Raw genomic sequence first — 23,643 nt, forward strand, 5'->3', positions numbered from 1 at the left:
GAGAGCTCCCTCCTCCCCACCACGACCCAGGCGGCCGCTGAAGCCGATGCTCCGTGCATCACTTAACACTGAATAATTCTCTGTGGATGAAGGGAACTATTTTAAACCTGTGTGCCAGACATCACCTCCACCCAACACCCTTCAAGAGAGCAGGGACGCTGTGGGGACACCTTTGGGTTCAGGACATGGGGGGTCCCACCTTTAGCCCCTTCATTGAGGCAAAGAGGGCAAGGAACAAGGTCTGCAAGGTCCCGGGATCAGCCCCAAAACGTGTCCCCAGGTCTACGCCCACCTGGTCCAAGCATCTCCAAGGGTGGAAGTTAAAGCCTGGCTTAAAGAGGAGCGTTGCCATCACTCGGCAGCTTCATCACTGGCACAACCTCGCCAGTTCTCATGGCTGGGATGGATCTAAGTGATGCTCAAGCTGCTCATCTGACCTATGTGGGGAACCTGGGCAGAGACAGGGGGACCGTCCCCACCTGGCACCCTGCCCGGGGACCCCGGGACCCCCAGGGTGCCGTGTTCCCCCCGCAAGGGAGCAGAGCCAGAGACAGAAGGGCGTTGAGGCGCGATGTGCCGCGTCCGTATGGAATGGTTTGTCTTTATTACAGTTTTAATCTCACAGTTGGTAGCATTACATGAGAATAAAGCACTGGACAGGACTGGAAAAAAAGGCCTCTGGAGACAGCATGCAAACATTGCAACGAGTTTAAAGCAAAACAACCCAAAAAAAAAAAAGCGTCTCGCGGGGACGCGGCCGCGCTCTCCTGACCGGGCAGCGAGTCCAGCGTCTCCCCTTTAACCATCACTTCTGTCGGAGTTTCCTTTTCACGTGTCCATTTCATTGGCTTATTTATTTTATTATTATTCCTCTTTTATTAAGCGTCTTCTCTCTCTTTTTTTTCTTTTTTTTCTTCTTTTAATTACATTAAAAAATAAGATTCGTACTTTAGTAAAACACCCAGTGCTCAACTGGGCCCTGCTTGAAATAATAAAAAACAACCAAAAAAACAACAAAACCCCCCCAAAACTGAGAAAACAAAAAAAACCACCCCAAAATCCAAAAAGAAACAAGCCTGGGAGACCAAAAAAACCCCCCAAAAACCTGACCAAAAAAACAAAAAAAAAAAAACCAAACAAACAATTTGGAAGTTTGGAAGCAACCGGGAGAACTGAGTGGGGGGGAACACCCCGGGGCTCCCTCCCAGCCGCTCCTGGTGCCGGGGCCGGGCGAGGGGGACGCCCAGAGCCCGGTGTCCCCCGCAGCGTGGGTCCCCTGCGGCTGGCGGGGTGGGGGAGCCCCCCCCTCACAGGTAGAGCTCCTTCTCTTTGATATGCACTAGCTGTTCGCGGAGCTGGTGGAAGGACGGCCGGTGGCTGGGGTCCAGGGTCCAGCACTTCTTCATCACCTCGTAGACGACGACGGGGCAGCCGTCGGGAGCATCCATCTTATAGCCCTTCTCCACGCGGGGTACCACGTCCTTCAGGGGCTGGGGGGACAGGGGAGGAGGTCAGCCCCCCCGAAACCCAGCCCTGAGGGGAGGGGGTTGGTCCTCACTTACGATTCTCGGATAAGGCACTCGCCCGAAGGAGTAGATTTCCCAGAGGAGGATCCCGAAGCTCCACACGTCCGACTTGGTGGAGAATTTCTGGAGAGGAGGGAGAGCAGCCCCGTCAGCAGGCTCAGGCAGGGGTGGGGGGCAGAAGATCTTCCCCACCCTCACGGCAGCTGGTTTTGGGGGTCGGGCAGCGGGAACTGGGGCTCTATCTCCGGGTGGGCAACTCGTGATGTGCCCAAATGTGGGTCCCTGTACCCTGGGACCCTCTGCTCACTCACCTTTTCTCTAAGTGCTTCTGGTGCCGTCCACTTCACCGGCAGCTTCCCCGTGTCCTGCGTGGATGAGGCTTCCTTGGTCAGCCCGAAATCGCTGACCTTGGCGATGTTGTCCTCCGAAACCAGGACGTTCCTCGCTGCCAGGTCCCGGTGGACAAAGTTGTTGGCTTCCAGGTACTCCATGGCTTCACAGACATCTCTGGTTGGGGTTGGGCGGGGGGAAGAAGGGGCTTAGCCAGACGGCCCCAAAATGCTGGGGGCTGCAGCTCAGGGCGGTGGGCACGGCCAATTCGTGGTACTTACAAGGAGAACTTGAGCAGGCAGTCTGCACCCAGGACCGACCGCCCACGCGACCGCAGGTAGTCTACCAGGCTGCCCTGGAGAGACGGAGAGAGATGGTGGCACCAGGGCCAGTGTCACATCTGCCACCCTGTCCCACATGGGCAGGACCCAGGGACAATGTCCCTCCCACGTGGGGCAGGACCCGGGGACAATGTCCCTCCTTTGGGGCCAGTGATGGGGTACAGAACAGCACTGCCACCCTCAAAAACCGTGGTGGCCCCAGGGAGATGTCACCCAAGCTGGGACAACCCTGGGGTGAAGCCCTGAGAGCTTAGGGGGGCAAAGGGGGCAGAGTGGGAGGGCAGGTGCCCGGGGCGGGGGTCTCACCTTGGCCATGTACTCGGTGACGATGTAAAGGCCGCTCTTCTCCTCCACGATCACCCCCAGGAGCTGCACCAGGTTGCTGTGCCGGAGCTGCCTGCGTGGCGCAGGAGGGCTCAGGGTTTTGGGGAGAAAAGGGGCTCCCGGGGGCCCCACAGGGCATCGGGGACCACCTGCTTCTGCTCTTACGCAAAGAGGTCCCCCCGTCCCACGCACTGTGTCCCCCCCAGCGACACTCACGTCATCACGGACGCCTCCGCCAGAAAGGCTTGCGCTGTGGCATCATTTTTAATGCACTTCACGGCGACTTTGTTCCCCCGGTAATCCCCCAGCATCACATCTGTGGGAAGCAGAGACAGGCACATGAGATGCTGAGGTCACCCCGGTCTCCCAGGGCCCCATCATCACCTGGGGGGGCCCCCACCCCCCACTTAGGGTCACTGCAGTGCTGGGGACATGGGTCTCACCTCCGAATTCCCCTTTGCCAATGATCTGCAGCAACTTGAGGTCCTTCATGTTGAGGGCCCAGCCGCCTGCGGGGGGCAAAGGGAGGGTGAGGGGGGGTCTGGAGGAGTCCCCAGGAGTCAGGGAAGGGTCACGGACACTCACTGCGGGAGAACTCGTCCTGCGCTGCCACCGTCCCCTCCATCACCTTCGGTTTGATGAGGCGGGTACAGAGCCCGTCCGCGTCCGTGGTGTAATGCTGGGGGGAGAGACGGGGCTGAGAGGCAGAGCTGCCGTGGGGGTGACACCCCGGGGTGGAGGGGCCCCGCCAAGGCCATGCCAGGCTCTGGGACCCCACCAGGTGGCAGCACAAGGCCTCAGATAGGCCCGGTGGGGGCTCGGGGGGGTCCCTGTCCCTCTGTCCCCTGTGCATCCTGCCTTGCCCATCCAGTCAGCCCAGTCCCCCAGGGATCTGTCCCCAGCAGCCCCACGGGGTCACAGAGAAGGTCTCACCACCTCCTGGGCTCCAGAGCCCTACGGTCCCCCCACAACCTCAGCCCTATGGTCCCCAGGCTGGGGACAAGGAGCGGTGGCAGCTCCCTCACCTCCACCAGCTGCATGAGGTTTTCGAAGTAGACCTCCTCGTCGATGCTCAGCTTGCTGGAGGAGTAGATGATGCGGTAGTGCTCCACCTTGCCCTCGCAGCTGACACACAGTGTGTAGTCCCCGGGGTAGTTGGTGCTCTCCCGCACCAGGAACAGCCCCGTCTCGGGGGGGTACAGCAGCCGTTCCGCCTGCTCCCGCGTGATCTTGCCGTGAAACCACCTGCCACGGGGCACACAGGGCAGCTCAGGGGCCGAGGATGCGCTGGCCCAAGGGTTGGACCCCCGTGGGGCTGGGTTTGGGGAAGACAGGGATGTGGGACAGCTCTCATCCTTAAGGTTCTCCTCCCCACCCACCCAGGACACAGCTCCTGCCACGGCGTCCAGCTCCCCAACGCGGGACTCAGCCCCTCCACGCACCCCTGGGGGCTTCCCCCCTAGTTCCTCCAGACTGGGGGTCACTGGTGGCGCTGGAATGCGGCAGGGACATCCAAATGATCCACCCGCGGATACTCACGGCATGAGGCTGAGCTTGATCCCAGCTTTCACTCCTTCCCGCTTCTGCACGTAGTTAGCGGGGATGATGCCCTCCCGGCCCACCTTGTTTTTCGCCTTGTACCAGTTGGGGTCCTGCGGGGACAGCAGGGATGTCACGACGAGCCTGTGGCCCCTGGGAAACGCCGGTGCTGGTGGCCCCATGGGAGTCACTGTGATCCCCCCGGCTGCTGGGCATCCCGCAGCCCCCCGACCCACAGCCCCTCTTCTTCTCCTCCTGGAGCTGAGCGCGGCATCACTCCCCAATCGTGAGCCTCATCCCTCCCTCCACCTCCCGGGAGGCACTGACATTTCGGAGAAATTTTAACTAACAAGGCTGTGAATTAATTAACCGAGCGCATGGCCCGATTCCTGCCCCGCTGGCTCTGCAGGACTTCCATTGGGACGAGGGGATCCCACTGGCACGGCAAATGTGGTGTTGCATGACACAGAGATGCTCCCAGCATCCCATGGAGATCCTGGGATGGGGCTGGGGGGCGGTGATGGCCGTACCTTGGTGACAGCGACAATGGTGAGGACATCTCCTTTGCTGAAGGGCAGGTCCTGCTCGGCGGTACCGTGGAAGTTGTACTTGGCGATACATTCTGTACCGGACGGCCAAACGGCCTGGCCGGGGAGAGGCGGATGGTGTCAGAGCCCAGCTGGGCACATCTCCCACCCAACACACGGGACCAACCCCCCCACGGGCATGCGGGGCTCCCGTCCCTCTGAAGCAAACCCAAATGGGATTTTTGGCAGCGCTGGGAGCTGAGAACAGCGGTTTTCGGCTGGGATGGGGACAGGGAGAGGGGGGTGACACACAAAACTGCAGTTCCCCACGGCTCTGGGCTTCTGCAGGGTCACAGAGGGATGGGGACAAGTGACCCCATGTCCCTCCTGAGCCCTGGGGCCATCTCTGAGGCGGATGGAGAGGCTGGAGAGCCCGCTCCATCCCTGCCTCTCCCCTCCGCCCAGTGCTCACCTGCATCCCTGACATCTTCTCAGGAGGTTGTGGGGGGGTGAATCTCACAGCCGGGACACGTCACTGGGTACCATGAGACCTGGAAGGGGACAGGACAACTGAGGAGCAGGCAGGGCGAGGAGGGCTGTGCAGGATGATGCAGAGGGAGCGGCCCCCCACAAAGGATGCTCCCCAGGCCACATGAGCATCTCTTCTACCACCAAGAAGGGAACGGGGCCTGTCCCAGGCGCTGTCTCCAAAATGTCCACAACCCGATGTGAAAGCGGGAGCTCCGGGTCCCCTGAGGGTCCCCCGCAGCCGGGGACCGGACCAGCACGGAGCTGCTCACCTGGGTTATCAGGTATTTGCATGGATAAAGCTTCTTAGGAGCAGAGACTTTACATGTTGTGCTGCCGCATCTACATCAACAATCCAAGGAAAAAAACAGTATATACGGAGGGATGAAGGTGCCCAGGGATGGGGAAGGAGCAGAGACACTCTCCAGGCCCGTTCCCCAGCCCAGGGCAGCGACTGCACCGTGGTGACCGGCTGGGAACCAGCACTGAGAAGTTCCAAACCCTCTGCCTTGCAAAATTCCCCCAGTCTCAACCTACAAAGCCTCCTCCATCCATCTCCGGGGGCTGCCAGCAAGGCAGCTCATGGTCCCTGCAGCACCAAGGGGGAAACTGAGGCACAGGGCAGCGAGGGGACGCAGGCAGCGAGGAGCAGCTCCCCCAAGCCCCAGCTTCACACCTCACTGAGCGTCCCAGTCCCCTCCCCGGCACCCCGGGGGCTGCACAGCCAAAGCCCCGCTCTCCCACGGCGCCTGGTGACCCACGGGTGGAAACATCCAGCCCCAGGACCTTCCCAGGCCTGGGATCCAAAAGAAATAAAATAAATCTATTTCCTGCACGATAAAACCCATCTGACACACAGGAGCTCCCGCCGGCTCTGAAACCCCAGGGGGTGCACTGGCGGGGGGGTGCTGTGTTCCCCCCCAGCAGCACTGGGCTGGGTCGCATCCTGCCCCGGTGTGTGGGAGGGGAACAAACCCGGCTTTATTCTCGACGCTTCGACCCTTGGGAAGGGATGAAGTCACCGGCCCCGGCATCAAACCCGGCTTTCTTGGGCCGGGGCACCGGGGTCGCGGCGGGCTGGGGGTGCGGAGAGGGATGTGCAGGATGCAGGGAGGGCATCTCCCCCCACACACCCCAAAAGCACCCGTGGGTTCAGTAACTCATAGCATCGATTCGGGGCTATCAGCGGTCGCCGGTCCCAGCCCTGCTGTCAGCAGCGCAAAATATTTTGGGAAGAAGGAACCGAAACGAGGGGCAAGGCCGGCAGGGGCGGGAGGAGGAAGAAGATAAGTGGCAGAACCGTGGGGAGGAAGAGCGCGGGTGCAAACATGGCCCCGTTTCCACCACAGCCGTGACCGGACCTCTCTGGAAAAGGCGTCACGCTGCCACCACCTCCCTCACCGTCCCCCCGAGCGGGGACACGTCACAAGTCGCTGCATTTTTGGCATCAGAGAGGAGAAAGCGAGGCTCAGACGCTCCCCCGAAGGATAGAGTTTGGGGACCCGAGCGCTGGGGTTGCCAGTGAAGCCCATCACAGCGGCGTCTGGGCCCCGTGTGTCGGGTCAGTGTTCTTTCCAGCCAACTCCAGGGCTGTTGATGAAGAAAAGCCTCTCGAGGTGGCACCCAAACCCAACCTGATGGCACCGATGAGCCTGGCGACGCTGCCATGGAGGTGGCCAGGACCCCAGGGAGGGATGATGCTGGACCAGAGAGCATCAGCTGGGAACGCAGCTCCCCAAAACGGCCCTGGCTCAAACTCTCTTTGTTTTCAAGCTGATTTTTGGTTACGTTCTCAATTTACACCTGGCATGGAGCAAATATTTCAGCAAAGGGTCTGGACACCGCCCGCCAAAATGCAGCCCAAGAAAAACAGGGAATAAACTACCCCACTCCATCAGTCCTTAGAGGAACTGGGCTAAAGCCTGGAGGGAGCTGGTTTAAGAAGAGGTGCCCCGTTCCCCATCCGACACCCCCTGGGGATGCCGAGCAGGAGCCGGCCCCAGGTGTTGCTCAAGGAGCTGCTCATCCCCAGAGCGCTGAGTCAGCGCTTCCCAGCGGCTGGGCACTCCAACACCGCTACTTTAAAAGAACCGAAAGAGAAAAAGCAGCCGGATGGAGGCTTCATCTGAGATGTGACTCCAGCTGGAAAATCCTGGACGAGCTTTGCCCACTGGAGCTGGGTCGGGATGCCGGGAGCATCACCTGGGTGCCCACGGGTCCATCCCAGGACCACAGCCCGTCTGGCGTTTGGAAAACCCATTTTCCACCCTGTGTGAGAGCTGGATCTTTCCAGTCCTGAAGGCCAGTTGTTTGGGCTTTCAGCTCACGAATGTCACCAGCATTTATATTTTATAAGCACAGAGAAGATACAAAATTTATAGCCTGCCTTTGGGCCTTCGAGGCTTTATAAAGAGTATCTTTTTTCCATGCGCTCCAGCCGGCTCCAGCTTCCTGGGACCATGGAAATTCATGGCATTGTTATAAATATAGCACAAGAAATTTGCTTATCAGTTTGACAGGAGGAGGCGGTTAACAGCACTGGGAACTGCCCTTTGCAGAACCTCTGATGCCTCTTCTATATTTCAGCACAGCCCTTCTTCCTCCCGAGGGCGACTTTTAAGCAGCAGCCCGATTTTTTTTTTTTTTTTTCTTTAATCGTTACCTAATTTTTGCCTCATAGCCGAGGCTTTCTGAAGAGGAGGAAAACCACACGCCCCCAAACGCACCGAGCTCCGGGGCCGCTGCCAACCGGCCCCCCGAAGGCACCGCTGCCTGCGGTGGCCTCATGTGACAGCCAGCGGTTCCTGCCGAGCGCGTCACCCACCGTCACCCAGGCCAGCCCCAGCCTCATGCCCGCGCTCGCTTCCGCCATCCCCGCTTCTCCCTGCGGGATGCTGAGGTGGGAGAAGGATGCAGTGATGCCGGCGTGGACGCGGAACCTCAAGGCGGCATCCCCTGCCTTCCCCGCCGGGAAGCAGAGGTGCTTCCCCAAAGAGGGTAGCAGAAGTCAGCTTGAAAAAAATAAAGAATAATGAAAAGAAAGAGGCAGGGAGCCACCCAAGCGATTCAGCACAGCCAAGCACCGGGTTTGGCTGTTTTCAGCCTTGCCAGGGGAAGGTTTCACTCCTCCTGGAAACTCCCCATCCGCAACAATGGGGCGGGTTGGGGGAAAGATGCTCCATTTCCATTTTATACCCAATTAGCTGGAGGGTAACGGGGAGCGGATCCTGCCCAGCACCAGTTAGGACAACCCTGTTTTAAATAAAGTTTAGTTGTAGACAGTAGAAAAGCTTAATTCCCATCAAAAATAGGTGTGTGGGCACCATCCACATCCACCTCTCTCTGCTCATCCATCTCACCCTCACCAAAGCATCTCGACGATCAACAACCTGAGTTTCTTTAAACTTCAACAAAAAAACCAACCCCAAAACAGACAACATCCTCACTCTCTCCAAAAGATCTTATCGCCTGTTATTACATGTTACATCTATGATTACTCTAATCGAAAGAAAAACGTTCCTCCTTTATCTCATCAGCGAGCTGGCTGAGCTCTCAAGGGAGGGTTTTGCTGCTGGTCCCTCGACCCAGCCTCAACTGCGTGCCCCGCCATGGAAAGGGGGATGGCTTCCTTTATTTTTCGGGGGTTTTTTTCTTCTTTTAAAAAGAAAAAGAGAAGATGTTGCTGTTTGGACCGCAGAAGGCGCCTGGGGGATAGTCAGAGGCAGGTGCAGGCCTGCAGAGATGCTCCTGGCCTCCCCATCGCGGAGGGGTTTTCCTGGTCCTCCTCCTTCCTACAAAAAACCTCATCGGGGTGATTTTGCACCCTTGTTACCCCACAAATCGCCCCAGCATCCCAGTCCCTGGTCCTGGAGGGTGTCAGGGTGTCTCCAGGGCCGGGCACGTGGCGTGCAGAGGAGCGGCTGCCGGGAAAGCTGCCCCAGCGTAAGCCCGGGGCACGCCAGGATGCAGCTGAAAGGTTTTTTTGCAAATATCCACCCAAAATCGAAAAGACGGCGGGAGGCAGCAGTTGCAGGGCGAAGCACATCCCCAAACTCCCTGGGTTCATAGGGGCAGCATCCCAAGGGGATTATCCCAGCGCTGCTCCCCATCCTGAGGCTTTGCTTCATCACTACCATCCCGCCGATGCTCGGTGTGGGATGGGAGGATGGGGACCCCTTTCTCCCAGGGATGCTCCCGAAACCTCCTGCATCCCTCTGCCGCACTGCCATGGACCGCCCCAGCCACTCTCCACCTTGCCAGGACTGGGACGAGCTCCTGCGTGGGTCTGGTGGGAACAAACCCCGCGGGAATGCGGGGGGCAAAATCCCCTGGTCCCGGGAGGAAGGCAGCCATCCCCCTCCTCCTGCTCTCGCATCTTCAATTTTAATTTTTTTTTACTTTTTTTTTTCCGCACGATGGCACAGCCCCTTTCACTCTCGATAAACCTACGACCAACAGCCACTGCTATAAATAACCCGTCACCGCCTTATTGACCAAAAAAAAAAAAAAAGAAAAAAAAAAAAAAAGAAAAAAAAAAAAAAGACAAAAAATAAAAAACCATTGCTGCCAGCCCATTTTGACGCCAAACTGAGCTCCCTCCTTCCACCCCAACCGCTCTCAAAAACCCCGCCAGCAGCTCGCGGTACCCAAACGCCCCCGGCCTTTGTATGGGATGGGGATGGAGCGGGAGGAAGAGATGGCAGCCCCCTCGCCCGGGAACGGGTTTGGGGGGGAGGCGACAGAGGCGACAGCCCCCCCGGGAGAAGGGGATGCTGCGGGGTCCCTCGCTCGCTCCATCCCCGGAGCTGGAAGGATGCGGCCCCCGCGGCGGGGGAATGATGGGGTCCCTGGGGACAGTCGCGGAGCGGGAGCAGAAGCGGCCCGTGATGGGGTCACCCAGCGGGTCAAGCGGCACGGAAGCAGCCGGCCCCCCCCGCATCCCTCCCGCAGTCCCGGGCCCGCCCCGCAGGCCCCATTGTCTGCGCTCCGCCGCGCTCCCGGCCCCCGATCCGCATCCCCCCGCAAACACGGAGGGATGCGGGCTGGGGGGGGGATGGGCGAGCACCCCCCGACGCCGTGTCCCCCCCGCTCCCCGGGCAGCGGGGATCCCCGGTGCGGCGGGGGCCGGGGAGCGGCACTCACCTCCCTCCGGGCAGGGGGCTCAGCCCGCCGCCGGCTGCTCCATGCGGCGCTGCCGGGGGCCTCCGCGCTCGGCTGGGCCGGCGGGGGGGCGCGGGGGGGCGGAAGGGGCGGAGGAAGCCGGAGCCGCCGGAGCAGCCGCCGCCGCCGCCCGGCGGGGCCGAGCCCGGCGCGGCGGGGAGCGGGCGCGGCGGGGCTCGGGGGCGGGGGGGTACGAGGGGAATAAAGTGGGGGGAGCGGGCGCGTCCGCCGCGCACCTCGGGCCGGACGAGGGGCGCGGGTCCGCCCGGGCCTGCTGGAAGGAAGCGGCGCCCGGAATCGGAGCGCCCGGAGCAGCGCGCCTGCGCCGGCACGGCCCGGGTCGGTACGGAGCGGCGCGGGGCCGCCACCTGCCGGGGACCGCCGCACCGCCACCGGGACCCGAACCGGGACCCGCACCGGGACCGGGACCCGCACCGCCACCGGGACCCGAACCGGGACCCGCACCGCCACCGGGACCCGCACCGCCACCGGGACCCGAACCGGGACCGGGACCCGCACCGCCACCAGGACCCGAACCGGGTACCGCAGCGGCACCGCCGCCCGAACCGGCACCGGACCGGGACCCACAGCGGGAACCGCACTGGGACCCGCACCGGCACGCAGCCCCGCGCCCCCCCTTGGGTTCCTGCGTGGGCCAGGGTGCCTGCTCGGTGGGTACTCACATGGGCGCAAAGTAGTACTAATACTACGTAGTAATACAAAAGCAACACCAAATAATAATGACCCGATAATAAATAATAATAACCCCTTAATAAACAATAATAAACCAATAATGTTTAAATATAAAAATAATAACATAACATGACATCATGACGCATATGATGCAATATCTAGATGCTCTTTAAGGTCCTTTCCAACCCAAACCGTTCCATGATTCTATAATATAATCACTACAATGACAATAATAGCAAAAATTATGATGATGCTAATAGGGGTGAGGGTGAGGGGTCTGGCTGTGGCAGGGGGGACAGGGAGCAGGGGTAGCCCTGGGTTGGGCACCTCCCCACATCTCCTTCCTGGGCTTCGCTGCAGCACCTTTGGGGGGCCATGGGGTGAGGGCAGCACCTCGCTGCGGGCAGCTGCCTGGGCTCTGGCCTCCCTGAAAACGTGGTTTTGGTGTCAGGGGCTGTTCCAGCAAGTGAAGAGGATGGAAGGAGGGATGGGAGAGAGGAAATGGCATTTGGGCATCCTGGCACGTTTCCTTATCCCCCAAGGTGGTCAGGTATCTGCTGCATCCTCGGTGCATCCATCCCCTGGGGAAGCGTGCAGGCTCATGCGTGCTGGACTCAGGCAGCGGGTCCGGCAGGGACCAGAGACCTCCCGCTTTCTGCCACGGGCTGCTGAAACACCAAAGCGCGATGGTACCTCGCAACATGGAGGTGGCTGTCACTTCCTGCCCCGGTGCTGCCGCAGCCATGTACAGCAAAGCAGGAAGCCCAGGCACTCGCCTCCCTCTACTTTTTGGCTACCTCTTGCTTCTCCCTGCGCTTTGGCATCCCTCCCGCCGAGGTATGGGTGACCAGAAACCAGCCCAGCCAGAGGGGACAGTGCCAGCAGCTCCAGTAGCCCAGGGAAGAATGCCATTGTGTGGGAAGAGATTGCGGTCGACTTCCCTGCATTGAGTGCGATACCCCCAAGGGTGTTGAGGGGGCGGGCAGGAACCTTTCCCACCTGCCTCCACCCCTCTCCTGCTAGATAAGGGGCTTTGAGGGCTCAGAAAACAAGCCTGAGTCCTAGGGTGGGAAGGGGGGATGCTCTCCCTGGAATGAGGGGACCGAGAAGAGGTGATGGAGAAGTCTGTGAAGGGGACTCCAGGGGACAGGGAAGGTGAGGGGACACAGGGGAGGAGATCCCGGTGGCCCAGCGAGTGGGTTGCAAAGCCCGTCTTATATTTGGGGAGCATGTCCTTGCTCCTACAGTGCGTGGGAAAGAGCCTGGGACCCACTGCTGGAGTCGGGCACCCCAGGGCCTTCATAGCCCCAAGCTTCCCCTGGGGACTCGCAGGTTTGTTCAGCAGCGGGGAGGTGGGGGAATGGGCTCATCCTCGCACAGCCCCTGAGCAGAGCGGTTCTGGGAGGAAACGAAACCAGCTCCTGCATCTGTTTGCACCAGAAATGCACCCACAGATGCAAGCCCAAACCCACCCACGCATGCATCGCTGCACCCACCCAGGCTTGCACATGCATCGCTGCACCCATGGATGCTCACAAGCACAGGCCAGGGACCTAGGGGAAAGAAGGTGAGACTCAGGTTTTTTCCCTCCAGGCATTTCCATCAGCAGGTGGGAATTTCGAGCAGGTTTGTTGCGTGACAGTAGCTAGAAGTCTGGAAGGCCCCTGAGGCTGGGCCATGCAGGAGATCCAGAGGGAAATCCTCTGGGCGCAGCTTGATGCAATGTCCCAGCTGGGATTTCTCCCAGGAAGGGTCTTGGCTTGAGGGTGAGTGATGCCCTCGCTGGAAGGATGGATGTGGAAGAGAGGTGGATGGCCACCTCCTTGCCTTGCACCAGGAGAGGGGGCCCTTCAGCTGGTGGGAATCAGCAGGAAAAGGAAAAGGAAAAAAAATGCAAGAGAGGAGGAGCTGAGAACAAAATCCCAACCAGGCGATATTCCTTTGCTTAAGGGAGCAAAGCATGGGTGACAGCCCGCCCTGTCGATCTGCCTCTTCTCAGCAGCCCCAGGCTGGTTTAGTCCCTGTTGAGCAGCAGGTTTGGTGCCTCCCAGGGATTCAGGCAGCCCAGGCTGGATGAACAGTGGTGGGCAGGGAAAGGGGAGGGTTGCTGCCTTGGATGTAGGAGACAGCAGAGAATCCGCAAACGCTGGCTGGGAACATCAGAGGAAAGCTGGACTAAAAGCTCTCAGCTCATTCCACCCTGGAGAATTTACCTTCGAGCTGAAAAAAACCCAAAGAGAACCAGGTTGGGCTGGTTCTGTGGCTCCCGGAGCTACAGGGCTGATGGGGAATGTGGGATACTCTGCAAGGGGGTTGGTTCCCTATAGATCCCCCTCCCCAAATGTGCCTCCCCTCAAAAAACTTCGAGCAGGGGTAAAACCCCTCGCTCGCCTGTGCTCGGCAGCGAGAGGCACTCGTGGAGCTGCTGTGACAGATGCCACGGGAGGGCGTTCATGGCCCAAACGCCAGCGGAAGGAGAAAAAAATGCTTCAGAAGTGCCAAAGTGAATTAGGATCCTGCCCCCCGCCCCCAGCACTGGCAGTCAGCCCTGGCTCTCAGGGGGGCTTCTTGCTGCTGGTGTTGGCCCCCAAACCCCTCATTTCAAAGGTTCTTCTGGGGATCCCTCTTTTCCAGGGTGGTTTTAATTAAAGCAGAAGGGGAGCAGGTTGGGGACGTTGCCTCTTGCTGGGTGGCTTTTCACCTCCTGTGTGGGATCAGGCTGGACGCCCTGCTCTGCCTGTGTCCCCCCATCAGTATCGGGGAGGGGGGGCGGTCAGCACTAGCCCTGTTTTACCCACCCCATGGAGGTTCAGGGAGCTGATTTTAGGGTCACGAGGATCAACTGGGACTTCTTATTATGGGGCCAGCCAGTGGGTGGTACATGGGGGGAGACAAGAGCTCATCCCCTGCGCAACCCTCCCGGATTTAATCTTGCCCCATAGCAGCCAGTGCTACCCTGTCACCGGCACACCCAGCACCAGCTTTGGGGACACACAGGTGACTGCCAGCCCCGGCTGCATCCCGGCTGTCCTTCCTGCATTCTGCTGCCAAGACTGGATTTGGGAAGTCCTTGAAACCCCACAGGCTTTTAGCTCACGCTGCCAGTGCTTGTGGGACCTGGTGGCCCTGTAGGGACGTGCCTCCAGGGCAGCTCCTTAACACAAGTCCTGGAATCCCCTGTCCCACTCTTTTCCTTCCCATCATGGAAAACCATGCCTATGCCGGGGTGGGGGGACAGCCAGGTTTGAGACTGTTCCCTGTTTCTCCAGCAGCCCTTTGTGTGCAGGGAATGGTTATCTCTGCATCTTCATTGTTCCCTTCTTAACCCAGGGACAAACTCCATCCTTACCTGCTTTCATGTTCTCTGACTAACAGGTACCTTGTACCTCTAATGACACGGGGCGATCGATCGGCCCAAACACTCCTTTCCAGAGTGAAAATGGAGGTGAAGGGTGGGAGGACGAGGAAGGGCTCGTACTGCTTTGGCAGCCCTCACAATGTAGAGACAGAACCACCTACCAGGTTTAATGTGTCCAGCTCTGTCATCTCAAGCTCTGCTCCATCTGCAGGTCCAGTCTGGGTTGAGCAGATGACCAGCATCCTCTCCAACCCACTACAGAAGGAAACTTCACCAAGGGAAGGTCCCAGCCAGCTCCAACACCCAGAAGCTGCTCAGACTTGGAGGCTAAGCTGAGATTTTCTCCCCCAAAAGGCAGAAACCAGCTGCAAAGCAGCTGCTCCTGGGGTTCAAGGCATGGGGGACCCCAGGATTGTCCCAAGAGTTGAGCTGCAAGGAGAAAGTTATGCTTGGGGCTTTCCTTCTCCATGGGAAGGAGATCCCAAGGCTTGATGGTGCAGCGGGGCAAGCAGGACTCTGGAGCAAAACCCACCAGACTGAGAGGATCGGCTGTCACCAGCTCAGAAGGAAGTGTCTCCAAAGCCACTGGCAGAAAGAAAGAACACATGGCTCAGAAATAGAACTTAAGGTGTGATTCAGAGCGTTATTTTAAGCTCTAGGGCATCAAGAGATTATATTTTTGATATCAAGGGGCTGTCACCAGTATTGGGGACAAGCAGCAAAAGGGAGACACCCAAGAGTTAACCCCTGTGGGGAGGTGATTCCTGATAACAGATCTCACAGGGAGAATAAACAAACAGCCAAAGGAAAGAAGTTAGAAATACAGGATGCGCTTTGAACAGGGAGGGTCAGCAAGTGTTGGAGCAAATCCTCTCTTCCTTCCATCCGGGAGGAAGGGCCACAAGTGATTCCTCTGGCCTGTTTTGGGGCTGGATATAGGCTTTTCTGGTGAGGAGATGCCACCACCCCAAATGCTGGCACCGGGCAGGTGTCTGGGCTCGAGGGAGGAGGTGTGCGGCTGCCTGGACCTTTCCCTGCAGGAAGGAGGGCACTGGAAGCGTCCCTCAGCTTTGGAAGTGGAGCTGGAGCCCAGCTGTGTGGCTGCTCTGCTGAGTCATTTTAAAACCCCCAATAAAACCAGTTGGACAGGGGACGATAAAAGCTCCCCTAGCTTGTCACGGCCCCGGTTCCAGTAATGAAAACGTGGCACTTGCAAGCTATCTGGGGAGTAATTGGAGGGCTTAATTGAGGAAGATCGTTAGGTGAAAGACAAAGATCGGGGAGCCAGAGTCCCTTACTTCCTGTGAGCACTTGGGGCTTTCATGACAATGACCCATGGATTCATTTACCAGGAAGCAATGGGGGAGAGGAGGAGTTGAAGAGCTGAGATCCTGCACCCCCAGACGGAGCAGGATGTCCTCATCCCTTCCTCGCAGAGGGTCCCTGGGTGGGGGGGTCTGGGGGTGCAGCTCCGAGCAAAGAGCAGTGCAGAGCTGGGCCACCTTGTCTGATGTTCGGGCTGTGCTCGCTGCTCTCCTCCCTGCGTGCCGGGGGCTGCCAAGACACCCGACAGAGAAAACATCTGGTGAAGGAGCGCACTCAGCTTTGACATTCTAACCGTATTGTGCAGGAGCAGGTGGGATGCCTGAGTTTGGGGTCTGAGTGGCTGCGACTGAAGAGACAGTTTGACCACAGCGTCCTCAGCAAGAAAGGGGGACCTGGGGTCACTAGGCTGCTGAATGGGTCAGCAGCATCCCCAGGGGAGGCAATCAGCCCTTCACAAATGCCTCTCGGGAAGACCTTCCACCACGAAGGGGTTGTTTTACCTCAGTAATGTTAATATTAATCTGCTTATCTGCCCCAGGGCTATAAAACATTCATCTCCCAAGGGAAAAAAAAAAAAATCCCACTGCTCTTTCCTTATATCTGCACTTGCTTATTGCAAACCTTATCAGCAAACACAGGCAGCTTTCAGGGCAAGAGAGTCACGCAATGGCTCCAGCAAACAGGACATCTGGTCCTACACTAGCGTTGGCATTGCATGTTCCTGCTGCAGCTGGAGTCACCGGGCCAAGTCCACGAGAGCTCCTCCGCCCCACAGGGTTGATGTAACACGCTGCTGCCGAGTCCCTGTCGGTCCCAGTGCTCTGGGTTAGGCACTGAGACACCAAGATCCATGTATAGGATGATTCCACCTTCCCTGTGCAGTAAATGAATGCTGGCTTTGGGATGTCCCTTGTGGAAAGGTGGTTCGTGACTCTGTTGCCTTGACCCATGGTCCTTGTCATAGGTAGTGGAGATGTTATTTGGCTGATGGACCTCATGAGTTGTCCTAAACCATCCCTTCACTTTTCCTCCAAGGCCTCTGGTATCCTGCAGCTCAAACCATGGCTTGGACCTCCCAGGCCTCAACCTCGCTTTTCCTACAATATCCGGATTATGACACCAAGCAGTGAAGGCAAAGCCAGTGCAATATGGAGTGAAGCTGTTCGGGTGGTTCAGTTAGCTTAAGTGGATCTGAGGCTGTGTCGTCTTAGTGTTTCATCACAAATGGGTGACCAGGCAGGACCTAGACATACAGAGACAGTTAGTCCTTTTTATTCAGGCTTGTTTAGCGGGTCTGAACACCTCCTTGCTCTAGCTGGAATCTCCCTGAAGTCTTGGGCAATCGATTCCCCCGTTTTCTTCCTTAACACTCTCTTTCTGCCTCTTCTTGGAAGTTTTTGTGCAACACATGATGAGTGATTGATATTCGGACCTGAAAGCTCTCATTGGTCAGGGTCTGGGGCTATGGCTGAGCAGATGCCACCCATGGGAACAGATTCAAGAGCAGTGTGTGTTGCACCAGATGGTTGTACTTGTTCCTGTATCGTTGCTTGCCAGGTACCGGGTTGGCTAAGGTTGCTTTGCGTGCAAGTTGAGAAAAAGGAGGCACCTGGTTCTACTGGCACAGGTTGACTGGCAGCCAATGTAAACTCTTGGGTTTGAATTGGAGAATGTCCTGTTCTCCTTGTGAAAACACTCTTGCTCCAGTCTAGAATACCAGCAGCTTGACTTTCTCAATATCAAGGGGTAAAATTGTCCTTCCTTGTGGCCTTCAGGGCCAGCGTTGACTCTGGTGGTTGAGGCTTCAGGCGACTGAAATCCTCCAGCACACTGGTCCCTCCAGGGAGGCTTTCCTCCAGCTCACTTCATTTGAAGGATCCCTCTCATTTTTCTGAAGAAAGGAACCTGAGCAGCAGGAGAACCCCTGGTGCAAGGTTGTCTGACAGATTCTCAAAGAGGCTCCAAGGTGCTTTGAGCTCCTCTATGGACAAAGACAAACCTCTCCCAAATGGGATCTTAGAGTGATGTGACAAGTCAGTTAGGAAATTAAAAATAGAGTGTAGAAACAAGGGAACAAGCTGTCCTTAGAGGAGTTGGAGAAGTATTAGCATTTTTCTAAGATTTCTAAGGTTTGGGTTTTTTTTTTTTTCCCCATGCAAACACATCTTAAGTGAAGGTAAATTTCAATCAGTGAAAATTTATCCCCTGAATAGTTTGGAAATAGTGATACTGGCTGGACCTCAATGACATCATCCTCATCTCCACCCAAGCTTTTGGCATTGCTTCAGCCAAGATCTTAAACATCAATGGAGGCCGTGGAAATATGGCATGGGTTGGCTGTCCTTCAGCTATCAAAGAGTGGTTCTAAAAGGATACAGCCTGGTAGTATTCCGACAGTCTGGTTTGGGGTACATTCCCTTCCCTTTAGCAAAACACAGTTTGCACACCCCATAAATGTGCTTTGTGGTACTAAGACTAGATGTGATGGGACATCCAACATTCGATGGAATATCCAGCACTAGAAACACTTGGAAAAGGCAAGAAATGCTACAAAGTGAACAAGCTAAGAGAGGAGTTTCAAGGGCTTCAGTTTATTATACCATCCCATAAAGTCATACCAGTCCCAGCTTTGCTTACAAAGACACCCGGGTCTTTGCCCCCCAGTGATGTCCAGGCAATGGAGAAGCCCACTGCTCAGCTCATGCTCTTCATGGGGAAGCGCAGCTTGACCTGGAAGTGCTCACATCTTTTGTGCTTCAAGGACAATCCATAGAGCGGTGTCATGTCCACCTTCTTGCCGTTGCAGACGCTGAACTCCAGTTGCTGGAGCAAGGTGGTCAGGAAAAGAAAGACCTGCCACCTGGCAATGGGTTCCCCAATACACCTCCTTTTCCCTAAGCCGAAAGCCTGCACCTTCTCCCCATCCACTTTGTTCACTTCGGTCCCTTCAGCATTAAGGAAACGCTCAGGGTTGAAGGTCTCTGGATCCTTCCAAAGTTTCCTAGAAGGGAAAACATCAGATGCTGAGATGGTGTCTTCTGGCCACAGGTGTAGGGGGAACATTGGCAGGTGGAGCTGTCAGTTAAGGATAGCCCTGAATTTAGTATTTACCTAACCTGTCCCTTTTCTCTTAAAGCAGGTTGACCCCACTTCTGCTCCAGAAGATAACTGGGCAGGAAGGGGCCTGCCTGTCGCTGCAGGAGGTACCTTAGAAGGTACTTACTCGTCATGATTCACTTGCCACTGATTGATGTACACGCAGCGGTCCTTGGGGATGTAGTAGCCATTCAGCACCGTGTCCCTGGTTGTGCTGGAGAGAGAAAAGACTCTCAGAGTCTGGAGGCAAAAAGGCTCTTCTGCATCCTTAGGGGACTATTAATTTGCTCCTAATGCTGCTGAAGTAAGGACTTACCTGTGAGGGACGGTGAAGGGCAGGAAGGAGGAGTGCCTGAACATCTCCAGGATAAAGGCTTCTGTGTAGGGCAGCGAGCCCCGGTCCGACAGCCGTGGTCTCCTCTCCCAGCCGATGGTCTGGTCTGCGGGATGGAGAGAGGGGAGAGTGGGTTGGGGTCAGCCCTCACCAGAGGGGTTTTGGTCCCGGAGGCAGCATGTCCATGGACTCACCTAGTTCATCCTGGATCTTCTTCTGGATGTTGGGGTATGTCACAAGGTACATGAGGCTCCAGGATAAGGCATTTGTCACAGAGTCAAAGCCTGGTCAAAGAGGAAAACAAGTATATGAGGTTTGTACAACATGCAGGGCACATGCCTTGACTTGCTGCCTAACCATCACACGGAGCAGGCTTGGGTGGCTAAGAAGGTGGAGGACATCTGGGCACACAGACTTGGGTTTCTATTCCATTGGAGAAAACTTTGCTAAAATATTCTGCTCTCATGCACCCTGATCCACCCTTGGATTATGTCAGGTTTGTATAACTTCTCTGGAATCAAAGGAGTTTCCACAGAGTAACTCAAAGATGAATCAGTCAGTAGACATCTCCCTCAAGCAGGAAAAGCCACACTGGCGTGTGAAGCTTGACTGAGCTATAAGCTGTGCCCTTTGCTTTTCCCTGAAGCCTCTCTCCAGAGCTGATGGTCCATGCTGGTCTCCAGGGGTGTCCCTGGAAGGTCCAGGAAGACCAATGAGCAGGAGAGCAAGTGCTTACAACCAAAGTGGCTGCCTGGTGTTGGACAAAGATGGGTGAGACAGAGCAGCATCACGAGGAGCCTGCAAAAATCTGCAGTAGCTGGTGGGAAAAGATACCTGCTCCAAAGAGGTCATTCACAAGGTTGACGATCTTCTCCTTAGGGATCTGTGTGGTGTTTCCTTCTTTTTTGTCTAGGCACTGCTCAATGAGGGAGTCAGTGATGTCTCGGACATTGTTCTGAGAGGAAGAGAAAACAAGTCATGGCAGCAGAACCATCAGAGGGATGGGTGTTACTGAGCAACAACTTGACGCTGAGGGAGCCCAGGGTCTTAAGAGGTCTGGAGAATACAATATTTCAGCCCCCAATGTCCCTACTGTGTTCGTCATACATGAAAATGAGGAGATGGTTCTCTAGGGAAACTGTTCACAGGTCAGACATTCAACCATCAAACTGCCCCTATCACACAGAGCCATGGAGGAAGACCGCAGTACTGGGCTGCACATGGAGAGGCTACAGGCGGGTGAGACTTACACTGGACTTGCTAAATGCAGCAATTCCTGCAAGAGCATAGATTGACGCTTGGCCTCAAGAAAAGCAACTCACTAATAGAGAGGGGCAGAGAGCCGGAATACATCTCTGGTGTAGGTGAGGGACCTGCAAGCTCTTACCTTGTCATAGGTCTCGTAGTGCTCTTTGACAATCTTCTGCACGAAATCAGTCATTCGTTTGTTGAAATCTTTAAATAAAGTCATGGCACGGCTGGGAAGGTACTGGAGCACAGGGATGAAGTCAGCAGGGTTGCCAGCAGCAGCCACATCGCCAAACTGCTCACTTACGTTCACTATATTGAGCAGCTCTTGGTCATTGTGGTCGTAGCGCTTGCCAAAGCACATGCCACAGATGACGTTGGCCACAGAGACCACCAGGTACCGGAAAGGGTCAAATCTCTTCTCCTCCTCCATCAGCTGCAGGAACTTGCTGACCAGGTACTCGGCCTCCTTGGAGACGTGCTCCTCCAGGAGGCAGGTGGAAGAGGAGGTGGGGCTGGGGGCGATGGAGAAGGTCTTCAGGGCATTCTGGGCCAGCTTTCTGCGGGCTTTCCACACCTCCCCTGAGTCGGGGCTGAAGGCCAGGCTCTGGCCATCTGTGATGTGACGGAAGGTGTAGAGGTCAGGGCGCCCCATGAAGTCTTCTCCTTGCTTCACCAGCGCTTGCCTGATGGTGTCCAGCCCGCTCAGCACCAGGACGGGACGGGTGCCGATCCTCACCTCCATCACGTCCCCGTACTTCTGGCTCAGCCTGGTCAGGACCAGGTGCGGGTCCTTCCTCAGCTCCAGCACGTTGCCCAGGATGGGGAAGCCTCTGGGTCCGGGGGGACTCTTCAGCCCCTGGGGCACGTGCTGCTGGAGGGACTGGATGAGCAGGAAGACCAGGCAGAAGACAGCAGCCACAAGGACAACCTCGGTGGCCGAGATAACGCCTTGGCTTCCCACCAGTGACATTGCAGCCTTCATTGCTGCTGGTGTGCAGGAACCCTGCAGGAGTTAACCAGAAGAGCCAGGATTAGCGAGAGGTTGAGTCCTGCAGATGTTCCTGATGGGAAGAAAAGGCAGCAAGCGTCCTTAACCAGTTCATGGGGACAGAGCTGCCTGTGCAGCACTTTGGGGCTTTCAAGGGACAACAGTTGGAGACCTACATAGACTCCAAACATACCCACTGCTTAAGGGGGACCTCAGCCCCCCCAGACCTCTAAGAGCACCCCTTCCCCTGCAAAAGACCCCAGTACCCTCTGGCACAACCGTGGCTCCTTCCCAGGGCAGACAGTCCATTTGTAACAAGATATAGAAAACTGCAGCTCAGAAAAGGGCAGGGAGGCAGGTGGGGTGGAACAACAACTCCTCAACGAAGCTGGCCCCATCTGCACCAAATCTGTCAAGGCTTATGGCCAGCAGGCTGGATCTGCTGCGTGGCCACCAGTGCGCAGTGGCACAGGGAGCAGGGGTGCCACAGGGCTGTCCTTGCAGGACACATGGCTTGCTGTTGGGCAGGGGGGAGAGCCTGGTGCATTAATTTCTCCTTCAGACTCAAATATGACCTTCCCGGTCCTATATCCATGTTCTAAACCAAAACAGACACGCTGTCTCCTACCTTCAGGTCCTTGGGGTAGACAGGGTTCGGTTTTCTGCTGGTGGATCCCAGCAAAGATGGGCAGAAGGTGTCTGTCCCAGGGAGCAGAGGGGATCCTCTTTTGCTGCCTGGACCTTCTTCTTCTGTCTCCCGGACCCTCCTGTCCAGCCAGCTGGAAGGCCATGGCTTTATATGTGCTCCCTTCATGGGACAACCGGGTGCTTATCTCACAGGGGTCATAGAACAAGAGCACTGGGCAATAGCTACCCATTAACGAACGGGGCTGAGCCCAGCTGGAGCCAGCCAAGAAACCTGGGCAGATATCTCCTCAGCTCCAACAAGCTCCAGGGGATGAACATCGACTTCTGACAGGGCTGCCCAGGATGGGGAGGCAGAAGGGGGTCCCTACGCGCAGCCCTGAGGAGGACAGGGGACATGGTCTCAGCCTCGTTGCTCCGTGGATGTCAGCATTTCCCCCAAGGCTCGTCCTTGGACTATTCCCAGCACCCACCTGTCACCTCCATGGCCACTCTGGAGGAGCTGGGAGCTGCAGGCTCCACCACTTCCAGCAGTGAGGGGACATGCTTGCAGCAAGGCATCTGCTCCCACAGCCCTCTCCGTCCCTGGGAAATCATGTGGCAGGTCCCCGTGCCTCGGGACTGGTGGTGGCAGGACCTTCTGGCCCCGTGGCAGAGCCAGGCTCAGGTTAACTATTGCCCAGGGTTGCGTGAGAAGGCGTCTGGCTCACTTCCCCCAGCTCCTCCGTGGCAAACAGGCAGCGAGGGCGAGGAGTGGCAGGGCCGAGGGGAGGAGGAGAGCCAGAGAGATAGAAGAGGTGAAAGGAGCAGCACAGGGCAAGGCTGAGGCACTTCATCCTCCCGAAAACATGGTGTGACACCTGGCAGGAGATGCAGGAGAGAGTGGGGCCGCTGCTCGAGCTGGGGCAAAAATTCAGGGTTTTGGGAAGTGCAGCCGGGATGGGCTGGAGGAGTAGGAATGAGCCAGAGCTTTGGGGTTTGGCCCTAAGTTTTATTCAATCTTTGAAAAGTACAGTGGGAATTTGGCCCAGGTAAAAGCTGAGCTAATATTTAATAAAGGCTTTCAACATCTGGTTTAATCAGACTCATTAATAGCAATGACGCCGTTCATTAATGCTTGGCAAGAACAGTTACAAAACCCTGGCTGCTAATATTTGTCCTGCTAACTGCCAGACACCTCGCAACCCTACCAGCCCCAGCTTCGCCTGGCGATGCCCACTGGCGAGGAGGACTCTGGGGACCACTTCTGGGGAGGCAGGCTGGTGTTTCACAGGAACGGGGTGATGCGGGGCTGGATCGGGTGGTGTCTCCCATCCCCATGGAGGCTGGGGCACAGATTGACTCCCACCAGGCAGCATTTTGGACCCATGCGGCCATGCACTTGACGGGGAATGCACACCAGCCTCTTCATAATATCCCAAAGTGCTGGGAGATGTTGGGGAGGGTCCCGGGGCCACACCAGGACCCCCAGAGGGGTGCACAGGATCCACTTGCCCCACTTCCACCCCCCGACACCCACTTCCCACTCCCCCCAGCCTCCTCTGTGCTCGCTGCCAAGCTCTGCAAGGGCAGGGTGCCTCCTGATGATGAGAACAGCGTTAAGAGCTGCTGCCTTGCGTGCCAGGCAGCCTCACGCCCCAAACATATCCTCACCCAGCGCCCGGCTCTCACCCCGGC

The 23,643-nt window shown here is 57.1% G+C and overlaps 2 protein-coding genes across 3 annotated transcripts; both read right to left on the reverse strand.

Moving 5' to 3' along the window:
• Positions 1-582: 582 nt before the first annotated feature.
• CSK (C-terminal Src kinase) lies at positions 583-10,578 on the reverse strand. Of its 2 annotated transcripts, none has more exons than XM_065641570.1 (13): positions 10,512-10,578; positions 5,060-5,138; positions 4,591-4,704; positions 4,061-4,173; positions 3,547-3,766; positions 3,107-3,200; positions 2,965-3,030; positions 2,738-2,837; positions 2,504-2,594; positions 2,138-2,211; positions 1,838-2,033; positions 1,563-1,649; positions 583-1,490 (listed from the first exon to the last, which is right to left on the reverse strand). In XM_065641570.1, the coding sequence occupies exons 2-13, from the start codon at positions 5,072-5,074 to the stop codon at positions 1,308-1,310; spliced, it is 1,353 nt and encodes a 450-aa protein (XP_065497642.1). In that variant the 5' UTR covers positions 5,075-5,138; positions 10,512-10,578; the 3' UTR covers positions 583-1,307. The 2 variants fall into 2 exon arrangements, with proteins under 2 accessions (XP_065497642.1, XP_065497641.1); XM_065641569.1 differs by having other exon boundaries at positions 10,258-10,572.
• Positions 10,579-18,227: 7,649 nt separating this feature from the next.
• On the reverse strand, positions 18,228-21,318 carry LOC135992514 (cytochrome P450 1A5-like). The gene is made up of 6 exons (XM_065641757.1): positions 20,470-21,318; positions 19,917-20,037; positions 19,277-19,366; positions 19,065-19,188; positions 18,876-18,962; positions 18,228-18,653 (listed from the first exon to the last, which is right to left on the reverse strand). The coding sequence occupies exons 1-6, from the start codon at positions 21,313-21,315 to the stop codon at positions 18,347-18,349; spliced, it is 1,575 nt and encodes a 524-aa protein (XP_065497829.1). The 5' UTR covers positions 21,316-21,318; the 3' UTR covers positions 18,228-18,346.
• Positions 21,319-23,643: the final 2,325 nt, after the last annotated feature.

The sequence above is a fragment of the Caloenas nicobarica genome, chromosome 10 (genome assembly GCF_036013445.1).
Source record: "Caloenas nicobarica isolate bCalNic1 chromosome 10, bCalNic1.hap1, whole genome shotgun sequence".
In the NCBI taxonomy this organism is placed as follows: domain Eukaryota; kingdom Metazoa; phylum Chordata; class Aves; order Columbiformes; family Columbidae; genus Caloenas; species Caloenas nicobarica.

Excerpts from the sequence above, each read along its gene's own strand:
- CSK (XM_065641570.1), bottom strand. Across the intron at positions 3,767-4,060 it reads ATCAAGCTCAGCCTCATGCC|GTGGTTTCACGGCAAGATCA; the intron begins GTGAGTATCCGC and ends GCCCCGTGGCAG. Across the intron at positions 1,650-1,837 it reads CAGAAGCACTTAGAGAAAAG|AAATTCTCCACCAAGTCGGA; the intron begins GTGAGTGAGCAG and ends CCTCCTCTCCAG.
- LOC135992514 (XM_065641757.1), bottom strand. The coding sequence starts at position 21,315 with ATGAAGGCTGCAATGTCACTGGTGGGAAGCCAAGGCGTTATCTCGGCC. Across the intron at positions 19,189-19,276 it reads GAAGATCCAGGATGAACTAG|ACCAGACCATCGGCTGGGAG; the intron begins GTGAGTCCATGG and ends TCCATCCCGCAG. Across the intron at positions 18,654-18,875 it reads TGGCAAGTGAATCATGACGA|GAAACTTTGGAAGGATCCAG; the intron begins GTAAGTACCTTC and ends TTTCCCTTCTAG.